Raw genomic sequence first — 19,439 nt, forward strand, 5'->3', positions numbered from 1 at the left:
CTGACTACTTAATTACCAAATAATTCCCTGTTGAGTTAAACAATGTAGCAGATAGTTAAAATGCTCAGGATTGCCATTGTAGTGTCACTTTTTTCAGAACATAATTGTGGTTTTAAGCATATTACTGCTGAGTTTGCTGTCAGAGACTCCACTGATTTCTGTGCTGTGGATTTGGGGGTTTTTCAGTTAATCACAAAGAAGGCAATATCAGTGTTCCTGAGTACACTTCAGTATGCAACTACTTGATCATATTTGGAGCTGTTTATGTCTAGAGTACTCAGTTGATGTCTTTATATAAATTATACTGTAAGCCTCAGGCAGTTTCAGAATGTTTGTATTGAGCTGTTGCTTCAATGTCTGTAATGTAAATGAGTGAGGAAACCAAACTTTTTACAACCATGACTCTAGAACTGCTTGTGGTGAACTGATTTACTTTCCATGTGGGACCTCTCATATGTGTAAAATGAAGACCAAAAATCCTTTATTCATCCTTTCATCCCCTGCTGTGGGCTGAGACACCTTCCATGAGAGAAGGCTCCTCAAAGACAAATCCAGCCTGTCCTTGAGTGATGGGGCATCCATAACTTCTTGGGGCAACCTGTTCTAGTGTCTCACCACCCTCATAGCAAAGAATTTCTTCCTTATAGCTAAACTAAACCTGCCCTCTTCCAGTTTAAAGCCATTTCCCTTTGTTCTATTGCTCCATGCCCTTGTAAAAGTCTCTCTCCAGCTTGCTTGTAGCCCCTTTAAGTACTCGGTTTTGTACTGGTGGCACTTCAGTCTCTACTTCACCTATCAGATAAAACTCCAAGTAGAATAAAGCCATCTGTAGTACTGTGGGCAGGTTGCCATAGTTTTAGGCTGGGCAGTTCAGGTGGGTGGCTAAGAAAGAAACTTTCAGCATTTTCTTCAGAAAGGTTAAAAAGTAAACTGTTATCTTGGTAACAGAGAATTAATATTTAAACAGTGTAACAGAACACTGGAGAAGAAAAGATATAAATCAGAATTTAAAGCAGTCATTTCACAAAAATGTGTTTTCTCCCCAAAGATACAAAATTTGCACTGCACAGCATATGCAAATGTTACTGAAAGCGTCAGCAACTGATAAAGAAATCTGCTACATTTATACAAAGTTTAAGGTGAAATTCTGTTTGCCCTCCTCAGTTTTACCACTGATTTTCATAAATGCAGACTTTTGCACATGCTGTTGTGTCTTTTTCTCTTTTGCCAGTGGGGAATCAGTGCTAGGAGTCACTGTGCTGTGGTTGGTTCCCTTTGCTGTCAGGTCACACTCCTTGTGAAGAGGAGCCCAGGCAGAGATTACAAGGCTTTTCAAGGCAGGTAGCATTGGGATTGTTGACTGAGTCCTGTGAGTAGCACTGCATTGCAGAATATTTGCAGACATGCTGTGCTACAGCCCTCAGCACTCCTAGCAGCGGGTTGTGTTCTCTGCTGGCATAAACTGATGTAGCTCTTTGCAGACAGTGCTGTGCCACCAGTTTACAGCAGCTGGAAATATAAAAATTTTGAAGGCTTCTTATAATCCATCAGTTTTGAGGGATACAGATGAAAGATGGGAAAATGTTACGCTTGCCTAAGTGGATCATTTTTAAAAAAATGATGCTGTTGTTACATAATTTGGATCTGGGTATTAAATTTAAAATTTCTATGGACAAGTGAAGGTAGAAAACTACACTTCTCTTTATACTTCTGTTGAAACAGTGTCATCTAAGATGAGTACACACAAGGGCAAAGGAAAAATACTAAGTTTACTGTATGCCATCCTAATGCCTTTTATAGGAGCCTATGAAACAGGAAGTGGATTAGTGTTATTTTGGTATTATTATGAAGAGTCATACTTAATTGAACATGATATCACAGTACTGAATTGGTATTCAGTATTGATTGATATCAATCAATTAACTTGATTGATATCACAGTACTGAATAAAATTTTGGGATGGATTTTCAAGAAGAATTGGGACTGGCCTAGCAAATTAAAAATTACAGCTTGAATTCAGTAGAAGTATCAAACACTTCAGAAAATATCACCCATCAATCTGTCCAGTCACTGTGAAGCACTAATTCTGTATTGTAACTTGTACTGTTGTGTAACTGCCCCTCTCAACTCCCTGCTTTTTCCCTTTTCCTTCTCATCATCATGGTGTGCACCTTCTCATTTTCTCTTACTTTGAAAATAATTCTTTTTATTTCCTCTCTGTGAAATAACATGGGTTGTCTTCCTTGGCCAGCTGTCTTGCTCTGCTCCAAACTCTGGCTCTCCCTTGTTTGCTCTCAGTCCTCCTTTCTCTATTTGTATCTGTTTAAATTTCCCAAAGTTTTGAAGTGGTGTTTTCAATAGGTGTGACTGTTGGACTTGCCTACTGTGGTGCAGCACCTCATTTGTCATAACCAATGGAATCAATGCCTGTGAAGTGATATTCATCTATTTTTGTTCCCTTCAATACTCCCACAATTTCTACTGTCCTTTCCTTACCATCTATGCTACATCTATCCATTCTTGGTGAAGTGCAGAACATCATTATTCTGGTTTTCTTCCGTTGTTAATCTGTATAAAAGCAAGTTTGTGGAAGTGTGCAGTTTTGTTTGTATGGGGGCATTGACACAGCCTTGCACTTGGCTTCAGTGTGTCCAGAAACAAGAAACATAACACAGACCTTGCTATGGACCTCTTTGCTTTTTGCTTCTTGAGATCATTTTATATTGGAAATTCTGCTCCTATACTGTGATGGGGCTTTAGCCTGTACCCTGCAAAGTGTGGGGATTTTTGTAAGTTTGTTTTGCTGTTTATTTTTTCTCTTTATAATATGATGCTGAAAATTCTTACAGATTGCACTTCCTGCAGTTATTCAGCTTACTGACTGCAAAATGCAGTCATTCAAATACAGAAAACTTTGCCATATACATTATGTAAAACACCCATATAGCATTTGCTTTATGCCCATAAAGTGCTTGGAATGGAGACATTGATTGGTGTAGAACTACATAATAAAATACTTTTTAATGGTGTTTGCCTTTCCAAAATTGGAGACAACCAGCAAAATTCTGCCTCAAAGTTTGTACTGCTATTTCATAATTTCTTGATAATAGTTACTCTGAAAAGAGGGAAACAAGACTGGGAATGTAAAATAAAATAAGTTTCTAAGAGATAATTTTAGAAGTTCAGGGTACTCTAGTATGCTTTTAATAAAAATCTGGGGTTTAGTAACTTGTCATGTTTATTAGTTCATTCTGTCAGATTACACTTGTACTAATTTAATTAGAATACAGCTTCCTTCGAAAAACATATTAGGTGTTAAACAAGTGTCCCAGCAATAGGTGTGTAGAAAGTAAAGGAAATCAGTAGTTCAATTTGTAAAATAAGGCTTTGTTATTTTTCTAGTAAAGAAAATAATACATATGACCACTTCAGTATCTTGAGTAAGTGGTAATTTATTTGTGGAGGATACCTTTACGAAAAGTAATTGCTCCAATAAACACTAATGAGTGGTGTGTTTATCTTAAAAAATGCATGAACAGTTTCTGAGGGTGCTAGGGCCAGACTAAGGTCTAAGGGTTAATCTAAAACACAGTGCTTTAAGACCTGGTTCTTCATGTCAGGAGGAGTTCCTCAATATTTATTTAACATTCTTTCAGGGTTCCCATCCTATTTCTTTGGCATTTTTTTGCTTACTGATACAAATTATCCATGGATCACTAATCAAATGAAAGATTGAGTGAAACATTGAGGCTTTGAGCAATATATCTTTTGGGGATGCCCATACTAGAGCCACTAACCTGAAGTCTCAATTTTTAAGATTACAGTTCTATTTAAACACTTTCAAATGGCGTGATTCAGTTTTGAGGAATTATTGTCTTTTGCTATGATTAAAAAAGCCAATCAATTTAATTTCCAGAATTAGACTTCATATTATGCACACCATTTTAACACCTAATCTAAGTAATTAATTTGTGATTTCTGCCTGTCACTACATGAAGGAAAAGATAAAAACTTTCCAGGTGTGCTCCATCTAAACACAATTTATTCAGTCAAAACTATTGCTCCTCCCACCAGTGTCTGTGTATGTGTTTGTGGTGGAAAAGGAAGTGGTATGTAAAGTCTAAAACACTTGGCCCAGTATGTTGGTTTTACTTGGGGTATTTAGTAGAGATACAGCAGAATTTGTGTCCCTGAGCTACCCCACTAGTTCAGTCTCCAGACACTTACCCTGCAAAAGGTCCAGTTCTGAAAATTCTTGACCACACGAGTCTATAGAAGTGATTGATGGAAGTTTGTACTTCGATATCCTGCTACCACTTCTTAGCATCAATGATCCATGAAAGAGGAAGATACAGTGCAGGTAGACTAGTGGTTTTTACCTCCCTTTCCTTCATTATATGTAATTGCAGGTCACCTTTCCTCATGGTTCCTTACTTGTTCATGAGTAATTTGGAGGCTTTGATTATGGGTTGATCTTCAGAGTCACTCCATGCCAAGTGGACAAGTGTTCATAGGTACTGAGCTCAAATATTCAGTCACCTGTTGTGACCAGCGCAGTTCGGAGTTTGGACATGTAAAATTGTGAAATTTGGGAAGTACAAAAGCATGCAGAAATTTGAAGGTCCTGTTAGAAAGTCAGGCCTCTGGTACCTCTTTGAATCTTCCAGTAAAAAGAAGTCTATGATTCAGGAGACTTTTTTATGAAAGGCTAACTTTTATGAATTGGCAGTCGGCTCATATAACTGCTACGCTTTTTTTCTGCATAAGAATTTCCTTTGCATACACAGCAGAAAAACAAACAAACACAATTCTCTGTTATTTCCCTGAAAACCAAAGTCCTTTTTCCTAGCAAGATTAGCTTGTCAACTAATCTTAGAGCAAACACTTTATTTTAATCTATCATTGTTTTCTGCTTGTAGTTTTAGCAGATTTTAGAAAAAGAGATTCATTAAAATGATGGTGCATTTATTTTTCCAAAAGCACATCAGAAAATTAATACTTTGCCAAAAAAATTAAAGAAATCCAGTATTTCTTTTAATACACTAGTTAAATAAAGTCTTAAAATTATGTCTTGGCTCAGATGGGGTGTTTGTAGCATAAGGTACAAGTCGTATAATTTCTACTATCTGAAAACTGCTTAAATGAGCTCTCCTTCAGCCACGGCATGTATTCCACACCTGAGGTGAAGTCACTCTGGTCCCTTCTTTGATGTAGAGCCATTGGCGTGCTGACTGCCAGTGTGTTTGTGCAAGTCTGTTTGCTTATACAGAGAACCCATTTAAACTTCTCCACCCAAGAAATTCATGTTGATTTTGGATAATCCCTGGGCGATTTTATTCTGTAAAATAAATAAATAAATAAATCCTTCAGACTTGTGATACAGCCCAGCTCTCGCACATTTTGGACTATTAGAAGTGTAGCATTTGTGTTGAGGAAACATGAAGTGACATGAGGTGTGGGCAATTTTATATTTGTCCAGATGTCAAATAGGATGCCTATTTCAGTACAGGGTTACGTGACACCAGAGCTTCACCTGAGCAGTGTGGGGTTGGTCCATGATGAGAGTTTTGCATGGGGATTACCAGACCCCACACTGTATGCTCATTCCCCAGTGTGGCTTCTCTGGGAATAGAGCCAAGGTGATTGGGTTTGGCGTTAAACCACTATTTCAGAAGAAAAGGAAAAGTTGTATTAAACAGCTGAAACAATTCTCTGGGGTCAGCCTTGGCTGTCAGGACTCACTTGCAGCCTCAGAGAGGTTCACTGTGTGTGCAAGACAGTCCAGCATCTGAGGAAATCAGCATCCTTGCTCTGTGTGAGCAGGGCTACACTGAGGATGATTTGGCCCACAGTGGAATGAGTGTCCGTGATCATCATCAATCACAACTGACCCATCCAATTAAAAATCGCTTCAGCAGGCTCAACTCTCCCTTGCTCCCTTAAGGAAACACTGATGCACAGGCTTGAGTTGGGTGTTCTCAAATCTGGCCAAATGCAAGGAGGAAAATGCCATTGTTTTCACTTTATTCTCAATCCCCAGCCATTCCTTCCTCAGAGTTCTTGCTCTGGCAGCTCAGCTGATTCTTAACAGGCACATTTCTACTGAAGTCAATAGCTTTGAGTATGTTGGCCACAATGTCTACCCTGCTATTTATTAGGTAAATAAACATTAAATTAGATATGGGATATCTTAACTAATTAACTGTATTTGTCTAACATGATTTTCTAAATTTGGAAAATATTGAGATGTGCCTAGATGGCCTCTGCTGTGCTATTTATTAATTTCATGCCAGTAGTCTTCAGCAGGTCTTTTAGCAGATGCTGAATTCATGTATGGAAAAGCCATTAGCCTCATGAGACTGAATAATAAAAATAAAAATTTGTCTTGTTTCCTGCTTGGGTTCTGGGGTCTTGTGAACCATGAAAAGTTCTCTAGAAGATTTATGCATCTACTTTGTCTCCTTTTCCCTTGCTCTAACTGGAAAATAAGCTGAAAACATTATTTTCAAGACCTGAAATAAAATGTAAAACACTAAAAAATGTGCTGATAAACTACTGAGCAGTGCCTTGAGTAGAACAGTATAGAAATGATAGCAAATCTTTACAAGTGACAATTGACTCACACAACCCAACACTATATATGTTAACAACACATATATATTAAAATATATGTTGTAATACATATACACTCAATATAATTACTCTTTCATTTGTTGCTGTATCCAGTGGGGCATCATGTTTCTTCTCTGCTGGCATATTTTGTGTTACATATACTTGTGATTAGACTTGGGATGTAGACAACTTATTCCTGCATGTGGCTGAGGTGCTGTGTAATTTAACGTAGAAAAGGCAGCTTTTGCTAAAAGTAGAAACTAAATTTAAAAACAATGGTTTTGCCTTAGGCTTTTACTTAGGGTTTTGGAAAATAGAGCAAACTCTTTGTTTTCCATTACATGTAGAAAGCCTAATAAATATCACTTCTCATCTAATTTTGCATTCCTTGGATGTGTTTTGGTAAATGCTTTTTTGTTTTGAGTAAATTGCTCTGAATTAAGCTGGGATATGATCATTGGTAGTTTTAGCAGAAATACTAGTTTAACTGAAGAACAACTTTCTTGGGGTTTTGGTGATAATTATTTAAACTCAGAAAAGATCCATCTTGAGAAATTATTTTGCTCCTAAAGGTTATGTTTCACACAGATGATCGAAAAGGTGATGTATTCCCAGCCCACTTGGGCTACCAATTAGTTCTGTCACTATCAATCTCCCAATAACTTCACTACAGCAATGTAGTAATCTTTAGTATTTGAGGTTACTGTCCAGGTGCCATGAAATTTACTGTGTGTGAATTAAAGCACTGACAGCCATAATTGGATAAATGCTGTTCACAGTCACAGGCAGTTAACTCATAGTTACTTCTTTCCTCAAGCAGGTACAGAACAATCTGAAACATCTATGATTCTGACTTTCTTGTACAGTAGTTTTTCAATGCATTTCAGTCTTTTTAATGTATTTATCTTTACAGTGTCTTTGCCTGATGGACACTTTCTTCCAAATCTATTTTTCACACAGAGGAGTGTTGCAGAGCTCATCAAAAGACACTAAGTGGGAAGTTAAGCACCTTACTGGGCCAGTTAGGGCTGTGTGTGCACTGTTAGCTGCTCTGAGTTGTTGCCTTTGCCAGGAGCCTGGGAGCCATCTGCAGGACTGTGGCTCAGTACTGAGCTGGTCCACTTTGTGTGTCCAAACTGTGCTGCCAGGAGGCTAGAACTGCACTGCAAGTCAGCCTGTACAGGGGTTTAATCTGTAGTATGAAACTGAATCCTGAGATAATAGCACAGATTTAACAGATTAAATTATATTAGTACCACTCCATCTTGTCTAAATAAGCTAGGGGCATACAATCCTTCATTGTCTTTTTTCTTTTATTTTTCCTTTTAGTATTTCTTCTTACAGCCAGTAGAGTAGTCCAGCATAAACTGGAGTGTATCCTTAACTTAGTGTTTAGTTTAGTGGGTAAAGGACTTTTTAGCAGATGAAAGAGCTCAGAACCCCCTTAGACTGGGGAACTTCAGATACACCTCACCCTTGTAGTAAACAAGGTAAAGGCACCTGAATTGCTGTATATTCTTACAGACACCATTTCAGTTTGTCTTGTTGACTGGCCAGGAAGCAAGGAGCCAAGTCCTCATCATGAGGGATCCCAAGCTCCTTTAGAAGATCCCTGGCCAAACAGGAATGAAATTGTACAGTAATCTAGAACCATGAAGCTCTAACTTGATTTTCCTCTCTGCAGCTGAATTGACAATAGTGAGAACCTGCATTGACAGGGGTATTTTTTATAGGTGCTAGTGTTCTGTGTTGACACGTAGGCATTTCCTATTTTTCCTCATTCAGTGAGACATTTTTGTGCATCTTTAAGACAGGAGATTTTGAATATCTGAAGGCTGCTAGTGCATAATGACATGTATGGTAGCTTGTCTTCTGTGATGAGGATCTCTCAATATAAAGTTGGATTGATTTAAGCTGATCCAATGCCCTGAGTTTGGTCTTGTTCTGGATGAAGGAGATCAAAATAGTGGATGATGTGCTATGAAATCTCCATGTGTTTACATATCTTGTGCTGGTTCCTAAGCTACACATCAGCTTTACATCCTGTGCATGTGATTTATCAGTCATGATTTTCCAGTAGTGCTAAATGAAAATTAAATTTTGAAGTCTGATTGGGGGGGTTGGGTGTTTTTTGTTTGTTTGTTTGGGGTTTTTTTTGTTTGGTTTGGTTTTTGTTTGTTTGTTTGTTTTTTTTTTTTAATTAATACATATTTTTATTTCAGTGTTCTACAAAGAAGTGGTGGGGGGAAGACATGCCTGAAATTTCTTTCACTGAACCAAAGGACTTCTTTTCTTTTATGTTTCAGACACAGATATTAAGGAGCTAGAGGATGTTTTTGGACTTAACGGACAAGTAGAGCATAAGCTGAACTTCCTCAAAAAAAATGTATCAAAAGATATAAAGCTGGTGCTGATAGCTCATTCTATTGGCTGCTACATCACCCTGGAGATGATGAAAAGAGCATCAGAACTTCAGGTACATAAACCTTCTTGAATGGGAGTTGCTTTATTAGTAAAGCAGTGCATGTGCTCAGCCTATGGGTAATGCCATGTACTTCATGTGGAAATTATTCTGTTATGCACAAACAAAATAAATGGCTTGATCCTAGTAACATATAATAAAGCAGATAGGTGTAATTCTGAGTCTGAATTTGGATCTTGGAATATAAATAATTAATAATGGTGAGAAATATATTTATGACTTCCTTCTTCTCATCTTTAGATAATGTATGAAGAAATCACTGGATATTTGACAGTTGCATTATGTGTTACACCAAAAATTAAGACTGGTTGTGATTTTTATAGTGGTTTCTTATCTTGATGCAAATGGATTGCTGGTTATACATGGGAAAATGCATGGGAATGAACAGTAATATAAAAAACATTGATTTTAAAATTTAATACAAATATCACTGCTTCTGCATCTCAGTCTTGGTTTGTGTAACTCAATGAGCATGAGAGCTGCTGCTGCATGTTTTGTATATCTGAACTTTTTTCTTTGTCACTGTGGAGCAGTAAAAAGACTGAAACAGGACCATATCCCTGCTTTCTGTAAATGGCAGACAGTGCTCAGTAATAAGTCAGCCTGTTAGTGGCTGATAAATGGAGAATAGGACATTTTTATTCTTAAACATTCACTCTTACTAAATTATTGCTTCTTCCTTTACTTTATAAAAACTACAATGGAAGGAAGTGCCATGTTAGTGGTGACATGAAATCTGGGGTTGATATATGCATGTGGCTAATAAATGTAATGGATGTGGTTAATACACACATATCCACTGCTTCATAACCATTTCCACTGCACATCTAACTTTTTCTTCTTTTGAAGGAAAAAGGAACTAAAAATGTGAAACATGAGGATAACCTCATATATTTCTACAGGCATATTTCACTTTGTGATTACAAACAAGAAAATTTTTTGAGAGAAATCTTACGTATTTTCAGAAAGGAGCATTCTAGAAAATATGTGCAATAATTTGTCCAAAAGTGCCAATTTTTGGGGGTCAGAACCTGTAGTCTTTATTGCTCAAATGATTTTATCTGCTTTTAATTAAACTATAAATTGTTGATAACATTTTTACACCTGGCTCACTGAATACTGGCAGCTTTTCATCAGTATTTTGAAACGTAGGGATCTTTGGGACACTCTTAGACCTCATGGTGCACTGTGTGCATAAAGTTAATATATGACAAGCTACATTTAAGATGCATTCAACAATAGAAAATATTTGTGTAAGCCAGGGTATTGTGCAACCTTTGTCCCCTTGCCAAAAATAAGTTAACTCTTAGGTTTTATAACATATGAAGTGTGATAATAAGAAACTTGTGTTTCCATCTCTCCCTTTATTTTTACTGGAATATTTGATTCCCACAAGATTTTGAGCACATATGTGTATTTTAGTAGCTAGAGCATTTGATTTTATATTTGTGTAGTTCTTGGTGATATTTTTTCATTATATGAATTTTGGGTTTGGTCTTAAAATTCTCTGCTTTAAGAGCTTTTCATTGTTTACAGTTTATATTTCTGAGCTAGAGGTTAATTTGTTGTATTTTTTTATTCAAATAATCCAGTAAATATTTATATTTGGAATGTATGTTTAGCAGATTTGATTTTTAGAATCACAGAGACATAAAATTGTTAAGTTTGGGAAAGATCTCTAAGGTCATCGAGTCCAACTGTTAATGCAGCACTGCTGTGTTCAGCACTAAGCCATGTCCCCACAGTGCCACATCCACATGTTTCTTGAACACTTCCAGGGATGTTGATTCAGCCACTTACTTCTCTGTGCAGTCTGTTCCTATGCCTGACCCTGCTTCACTGAAGAAATTTTTTTTGCACAAATTAAAGCTCTCCGTAGTCCAACCACGTGCAGACTAGATTGTCCCTCCCTTAGCATGCATGAAAAGGAGAAATGCATCCCCTTCTTTCTCCTTCTTGGTTCCTCTTCGGCTGCCAGTTTTCACAGAATCACAAAATCATCAAGGTTGGAGGAGACCTTCAGGATCATCCACTCCAGTCGTCCCCCCAGGACCACCATATTCAGCCCTAACCCAGATCCCCAGGTGCCTTATCCAGTATGTCCTTTCAACACTTCCATTGACAGTGCCTCCACCACCTCTCAGGGCAACTTAAAGTCTCCCTTGGTGCAATTTTAGGCCATTTCCTCTTAAGTTTTCACTTGAGACAGGGCAAAAGAGACTGACTCCTACATCACTGCAGCATCCTTTCAGTTGTAGAGGTCTTCCCTGACCCTCCTCTTCTCCAGACTAAAAAACCCTAGCTCCCTTAGCCACTTCTCATAAGACTTTTTATCTAGACCCTTTAACAGCTATATTGCCCTCTTTGGACCTGAGTGCTGCTGCTATCTAGCCCCCCTGTGCTCTACAGGTAAATGGCGTACTGTATTTTTACCTTAAACTTGTGTGAGATAATGCTTTCCTCTTTAATTAAGACAAATGAAAGGGGAATTGCCAGTTTATTCCAGTATGAATTCAGTTTTGGAGCTTATCCCTATTTTCCTGTTGACTCTCAGGGAGGCTTCCACTGAGAGTTCCTTCAGGAAACCCAACCCAAACTTAGCCTTAGGTTGATGCCTTTAACCAAGTCTCATTAGTAGACAAGGGCACACAGGTTACATCCATACGTGTAACTAAGTGGGGCTATGGCACAGATTTTAGCATTGGGAGAGTGATGTTTTAAATTTGTCTTTAAGTGACTTTCTGGCCCAAAGGAGCCAGCAATACCCTTGCATGGTTCTGGGCTTGGCTGAGGTCCAGGACCATTCCCAGTAGTTAGTTTGGATGCTGACATCCTGTTCAGAGGCAGGAGGAGATTCATCCATGTGAGCACAGACCATCCCATACTATAATGTTCAGTGACAAAGCTGCAGAATAATTCCTGGCTGGTCTGTTTTCTGGCTCATGAGTAACCACAAACACTTTCCAGTTGTCATGGTGGGCTTCAGGTCTTAACAACATTCACCTCTTTGTGGGAAATAGAGCATCCAGATTTTGCCAGACTGCTAAAAAATTTTGGCACTGGGAAGGAAAAAAAAGAGCCTCACTTTGTGAAGATGGAAAACTGCAATAATGTACAACTTCCTTGATACTTGCTCTTAACCTCATAATCTTCGCTCTATATCCAGACAACAGAACTGAAAAATGAGGCTCAGTGACAAAATTATTTTCTCAGTTGTTGGAACATGCATCTGACTCATAAATATGCTACATCCTCCAGACATTTTCTTCTAAAATGCAAATCCTTACTTGGAAGATTTGATTGTACTTTACTGGCAACACTATTGAGTGTTTCTTAAAACATTTCATTTGATGATTAATTTAATCAGAGATTGACAAGTTTCCATGCTAGTGAAATTGAATCTCTTACAGCATTAGTCTTTCATTTGCAGTGATGCTTTTGAAATGCTAGCACATTTGTGCTAGCATTTGAGTAAATTAACTGTAAATTAACTCTTGTTAATGAGTGCAATGTAAGTATTGCTCTTCCTGTAAAACTCATTGAAGAGGAAGAATTTAAAGCCTCCATCAATTTAAGCAAATCAAATTTCTGTAATGTGTAAATAAAACCCATGTGTTGCTACTTTCTCAGTGGTATGAAGAAATATTGGGTATTGCTGGAATTTGTTGATTTCATAAATGATAGCTAAAAACACAGAACTTGGAATAGTTGTGAATAAAACACATTCCTAACTTGGAAAACCTGACACATAATTTCTGTGCACATACTGATTATTTTGTTTCAGTAGTTGAACACTTGATTGTGAGTATGAGAAGCACTTTCATAATGTTAGACAAGAGAAAATACCGTGTTTTAAAATATGGGTATTTCTCCAAGAAAACAAAGTTCTTACTTTGGAACTACTGGAATTCCACAGGATCTGTGAGATGTTGAGACTAAAACAGGGAGATTTTTTTAACAGTACAGGAAGCATGTGTGACCTTTGAGATAAGAGGGTATCTTTTCAGCAGGATTAAAAGTAGAGGGAAAGAATATATGAAAGCACTGACACTCATTCAGTTTCTATTTTGCTGAGTTTAGAACCTAAATATGTAATCCAATACTCATGGTGTCACCATTACAGAAAACATCTTCTGAAAGGATGGCAATGTGGCAAGTTCTGACTAGAAGTTGTGGTGCTTTTTGGAAAGAGAGAAAAGATGAAAATATAACTAGTCATGAGATGAAAAGGAATATAGATTTTTATTCCATATTTGAAAGTTTCATTTGCTATAATAGCATCTAATTCCAGTGTTGATTATGTAAATTGAATATCATGGTAAACAAAGTTTATATAGCTGTTGCCTAGGTAAATTTACTTCTGATGGTCTTGCTGTCCATTATAAAATATGCTTAGAAAAGCATATTTTTAACCACCTTAAATGCTCCCTTTCAAAAGTAAGCTTATCTCAGATATTTTGAAAAGTGCAGTGAGACTGCAAAAAATAGAGAAATATTATAGAAATATATATATATTAAGAGAGGGGGAATAATAAATACATTAATTTCTTCTTAGTTGCAGGCTTAAATGAAAAAGAGAAAAACATAAACATAAAGATTAAAATGGGTAAAAGACTTAAAGTAACACAATCTCAGTGACAATATTTGTAAAATTATTATGCAAGGACAAAAACAGATGCCTATGCTTAGCAGACTTCACAAGGGAATTGGTGCACATTTCAAATAAATGCATATCTTGTGAAGAGTGCTATGAATTTCTAGGCCATTATATAAAACCAAACTGAGTCTGGTGTAGTTTTCTTCTTCAATCCATCCATCCATATAAATGAAATATATAGTAAAAGAACAAGCAAAAAGCATTGTGCTTGTATGCACCCACCTTCATCCCCCTTTTACATGTTGAGGAAGCAAGAAAAGATATTCTGACACAATTTTGCACAGATTTAAACATGAACCTAAATGCAGCTGCCTTCAGTAAGATGAGTGTGTTAATTTAACTTTATGGATGTTATAAATTGGTCTCTGAGTTGGATTATTTTTATGAGAGAGTATGATTTGGCAGTTCTATCAGTTCTTGGTATATCAAGTCTTTGGAAGCATGTACAAGGAAGCCCAGGTGGTCTGAGACAGCAATTGGAATAAAATTTGCTTTAGCTGACAGTTTACACATTACAGAGTGCAAAATCCACCTTGCAGCCCTGGATGATTCTTTAGCCAGTATCAGTAATTCTGATGGAATATGCAGTAAATCAGCCATCAGAACGTAGGACATATGCAAACAGAAGTTCTGCAGGTCACTCACCTGGAAAAGAGAGAAGTAGTACAGATGATTTATTAAATCTAACCAAATAAAATAAATAAGATACAGTATCTTTGAAACACCTAAGAAGTTGCTACAGTGATTTGTAGAAAGATTTCTTGGGGTTTTTTTCCTATAAAAGAAAATATGAAAAAACCTTCACATGAAAACCTAGGGCAAATATAAAATAGCAGATATAAAATAGGTGGGAAGCAAAGTAAAGAGATGGGTTCATGGCAAACAAAGGTTTTTAAGGGAAATACCAACTTTGGACCGAGACACTCATAAAAGGCTTGGATTTGAAATTTCAGCAAACCGTGAAAATACCATCGGCAAAAGGCCGATTACTGCGGAATGAGGTTGAAAGTGTCAGCTCACCCAAGAGACTGCTAGAAACAATTATTTTCACTGCCTTGATGACAGACACTAACCCTGAGGGATTCAGTTATATTCTCTTCTACCTTTCGCCTTCAACAAAAAGCTTTAAAAAATGTAAACTGTAAGAAAATGCAGCAGTCAACAGGCAGATGGGCTCTTTTGTATAACCCTCCATGGACACTGCCTTTGTCAGTAGGAGCAGGCACTGTCCACTGCCATGTGCTGTGGAGGTCTGCCAGAAATCCTTTCACAGGCAAACAACCCACCTTGTAATATAGTGGAGAAAAGAATGTGAAGTGTCTCCAGGATGCAAAAAAAATAAATTTAGGAAACTTTAAATGAAATGAGATAAACCCTGTGAAGGTGATGCAACTTAAGATGTGACATGGCTGAGGGAAGTTTAAATTTTGAACAGTTTGCCATGTGTATCCATAGTGTACCTTGTGTGGTTTTTCAAGTGGATGAAGCAGGTAGATATCACCTGCTCAATCCTAGATCTTTATAGAGAATAATAGATTACATATAGTTCAGTACTCTCCTGAGTCAAGAAAATTTGCAGTCCAAAAGTGTTGAGATGAGATGAGTAAATAGTACTGTGACAATTTTTGCAGTTAAAAGACAGGTTTGACAAAATCAGCAACGCTGTATCAGTCAGGTTGTAATTACCAAGAAAATGAATAATAGCTTCTGGGTTTAACATTGATCACATTTTTAGGAGTGAGGATTCAGAGTTAATAACAGCATTGCCCTAAGATTTCCTTGTTTGGATCATAAGCCTGTGATCAGAAGGCCTGAGAAAAAGCTTAATTCCCAAAATTTTCTGTGAAAAATTGTCGTTTGTTCATAATGTTCACTGAAGCTTCAGTTTCTCTCACCTTGTCTAATATTCTGGTTTACTTCTCAGTTAAATATAGAAACAATATAAAAAGCAAGATTTCCATCTGTGATGATTCAAAGAAGCAAAACTTAAAAGCAATCATTTCAATTTCAAGAGACTTGATTTTTTCTCATAACGTGTTTATTTCACTGCTAATTAAACATTGATTTCAAATGTATGTAGTCAAAATTCTAGTACACCTATAAAAATTATTTCTTCTAGGAAGTTAAAAGACGTTAAAGTAGCCAAATGCACAAACAGAAAAGAAAGAAAAATAAACTGAAAAGCGGAATCTGTGATCATTCATCAGGAATCCAAAGTAAAACATGAGAATGAGGCGGAAATGAAGGACTAAAAATAAAAAGATGAAAATAGTAAATGGTAGAATAACAGGATTTACTAAGTACTGTGAATTTTTACAGATTTGTTAATAAAATCTTGTTATTTTGAATCTCTAGAAATTTTGATTAATATTGTAATAACTAACTGCAATGATTGTATAAAAATGAGGGAATTAAAAGCAAGAAGTGAGTTTCAAAAACAATTAGGGTTTATGGCATATGTTTTAAGAAGAGCTCAACTCAACACCCTTCTGCAAGCCAGATTTCCCAAAGAGCATTTTATGCTGGGAGGTGTGATCTTTTGAAATTCTGCAGATGTGTATGCAGAGCTCTTGAAAATCAGAGAGCCATCTCTTTGGAGAATTGGGCCAAACAATTGGAATTCAGTATATGTTGCACATAGCTTGAAATTTTTTAATGTTTTTATACTGCAGTTAATGTGCTTTTACAGAAGACAACAGAGCCAAAAATGTAATAGTTCTAATGCTGTTTTAAGAGTAGACAAAGGAGAACACAGCCAGTTAAGACATTAAAGAGTTGTTCACGAAAGGAGCAGGTGAAGGGACATTACGGAGTTTTTGAACAAACCGTAGTTACACTTTGAGCTCAGCTTTAGCTCTAGTAACCAGTATCTGTTTCTAGAAGCTCTGTATTAAAATGGAATTTCACTGCCGATCCAGAGTACTCAGCAAAGAAACTGAGGTACTCTGTCTGCTCCTTGCCTCATGTTACATGTGGTACAGTTGCTCAAGCAATGAGGAAGGACTTGGCTTGAAATAACTTTATAAAAGAGATTACTGAGGATGGACAAGCTTGTAATTGCAGATATTTCCTACTCTTCCGTATTGTTCATTTGTTCATTCCACATTCCATGGTGAAGTCTGCAGGTGCTTCTGCTGCATTGGTTTCCACCCAAGATTGGTTTCTCCTGATTGAAGAGTTCACTGCAGGAGTGTAAGGAATCAGAAAAAGACACAAGCTTTATACAAAACAGTTATGACATCTCTGAGCTTAGATAGCACATGCACTGGTGGAGGGCATTTCTAATACTCTGTTGAATTAAGTTCAGGTAAATACTGAAGAAATTTTTTTCTGTATCTTTTTAGTAATTCTTTGATTACTGATTATTTTAGGGAAGTTTTTGCAAATCTCACCATTGATTTTTTCAGATACCAGAGGATGTGTTCATTGTCTATAAGTCTGTGTTTAGGGAACTAAATCAAGCCCTAGATATCATCTTAGGAATTCTCATCTGTTCTCTTAGGACTGAAGTTATCTTCAAAATGAAATGTAATAGAAGTCCATTTCCTTTTCTATTTGTTTCAATGTGTAAGTATTTGGTTTCTGGTGTTTGGATGCAAGTCTGCTTAACTGTGGCATTTTGTGAAAAATACTCGTCAGAGTTTGCTCTTTCATGTGGAATTGAGTGTTAAGTATACATTTAAGCTGAAGTCCAGGAAGGACAATGTATTTAATAAAGTCATTATCTTTGAAGTCCTGGAAGGAAGTTCAATTGATGTTAATTAAAATATGCTTTTAATAACTTTGTTACAACATTTCTAGTCACTGGAAAATTTTAAGAACATTCTACTCCATTTCAAATTCCAAAACAAAGCATAGTTTTGTATAAGGAGCAGAATTCACTGAGTCCTAATTTTTCTTGAAAATACTGAATTTCTGCTTTTCTATTTTAAAACAGTAGTATGACTACTGCATGTGCATTTTACTGAGATGGAAGGTAAAAACCCCAGTTCTCAATAAACATAATTTAAATTGAGACCTTTAATGGAAGATGGCATGGTTCATATTTTTTACCTGGCACTGACAGTTGAAAGGTATTCTGTGAATTCTTGTTCTCAGTTGCACTAAAAACCTTCCTTACCTGATGACGAGTTTTATTTGTGTAATAAATTAGATACTATAGTTTTTCTGTCATAGCAGATTCCTGCATATATTCAATTTGTCATAATAATTAAGGTTAGCAGTAATCTGTAGTGTTGCAAAGGAAGGAATTTTCTATTTTTCCCTTACTATTTAAAATGCTTACAGTTCTGGAAAGATGAAAGCAAGGATGGAAAAACGAGCTGACTGAGAGAATTCTTCACACCCTTCTCTCTCTTTTTACCTTCTTCTGATACCCTGACAAGAATTTGGGACATAAGTTCTCGCTCAAACCTCAAATATTCATGGTTTCTTTGTATTCTTTGACAAAAATATGAAGTTCTGTTCTGTGTATACTTCCTAAGTCACTCATCATGTTTTTCACTGGTATCACAAGGCAGAACCTTACTGTTCTTCTTTCTCCAGTGTACATCACTAAGCCACTTTAATTAGTTGAAATGGTATGGGCCTGAACTCCTTCCAGTATTCAATGCCAGCTTAGCTTGTCTAACTCCCAGCCCTTTGAGCTAAGAAGGGCTATGGGTCTGGTTTGACTGGATGCCTTTTTGAGGGTTGACTTAAGTGGGTGGTAAAATAAACCCCTTCCAAATGTCTTGAGTGGAGCACTTAAAAATAGAAGTCTAGGGATCTCAAGGCACTGATGGAAAATTGTGGCCTTTCCTTTTCATCAGCAGAATGAGATTATAATTGTAAAGCTGATTTCTCATTTACTTTGTTCAGCCCCATTTCCTTGAAGTGAATGGATTGTCATTGAGATTTATTGGTAGGTATGGCTGTACATTGATGGCTGTGAAAGCAGTTGGTTCAAGACAGCACAAAGACTGATTCTTAATGCTTTCTTTTGGTTGAGCCATCTCTCCATTTTAAGGGCATATTGCTGGTTCATCCTAAGTGGTAAATGTCCCAGAGCATATGTACAAAATTTGCTAGTCCCTGTGCCATAAGGGTACCTGCAGATGCAATATGGTGATCTCATGGGAGTGCTACACTGAAAAAAAAACCCACCCTGTACTTCCAAAATGCAAACGGAAAGAATTTCTTCTGGAAAGTGGCAGCTGCATTCTGACATTCATGTAATGGGAGCAACTGAAAGCTTTATGGTGTGTAACTGTGACACTGCATTCCAACATAAGCTTCTCCCTGCCCTTCTTCCAACCAATAAACTATTCTTCCTCTCTTTTCACTCTCACCCCTCCTAATCTTCTTCTGTTTATATGCTTTAATCATAATAGCAACAAATCCATCCCTGCTGGTATTATCACACCGTTGCAAATTTTGGCTGTCTCCTTTGGCACTTCCCTTGTAGATGGAATGACATTGCCCACTTTGATGGGGCTTAATTCTCCATGTAAAATACTGCCCTGTCAATGAATATTTTCTCTATTAAACTATTTTCAGTCCAACAATAAGATACAGATTTTTGGGAGAACAGTTTTCTCATTATTACCTTAACCCATAAAAAGGCTATTTTTTCCTTTTCTTTTTTTTTAAATTCAAACATTTTGGGCAAGTTTTCAGTTACCCAAATATTTGTAGTACAGAGTAATT

At 36.8% G+C, this 19,439-nt stretch overlaps 1 protein-coding gene across 7 annotated transcripts in view; it reads left to right on the plus strand.

Moving 5' to 3' along the window:
* Nucleotides 1–19,439, plus strand: part of LDAH (lipid droplet associated hydrolase) — a 111,255-nt gene that overhangs the window by 38,308 nt on the left and 53,508 nt on the right. For all 7 annotated transcript variants that reach the window (XM_056487716.1, XM_056487717.1, XM_056487712.1 and 4 more), the window contains one exon: nucleotides 8,919–9,088. In XM_056487716.1, coding sequence (XP_056343691.1) covers nucleotides 8,919–9,088 — 170 coding nt within the window. The remainder of the gene's footprint in view (nucleotides 1–8,918; nucleotides 9,089–19,439) is intronic.

The sequence above is a fragment of the Oenanthe melanoleuca genome, chromosome 3 (genome assembly GCF_029582105.1).
Source record: "Oenanthe melanoleuca isolate GR-GAL-2019-014 chromosome 3, OMel1.0, whole genome shotgun sequence".
NCBI classification, from domain to species: domain Eukaryota; kingdom Metazoa; phylum Chordata; class Aves; order Passeriformes; family Muscicapidae; genus Oenanthe; species Oenanthe melanoleuca.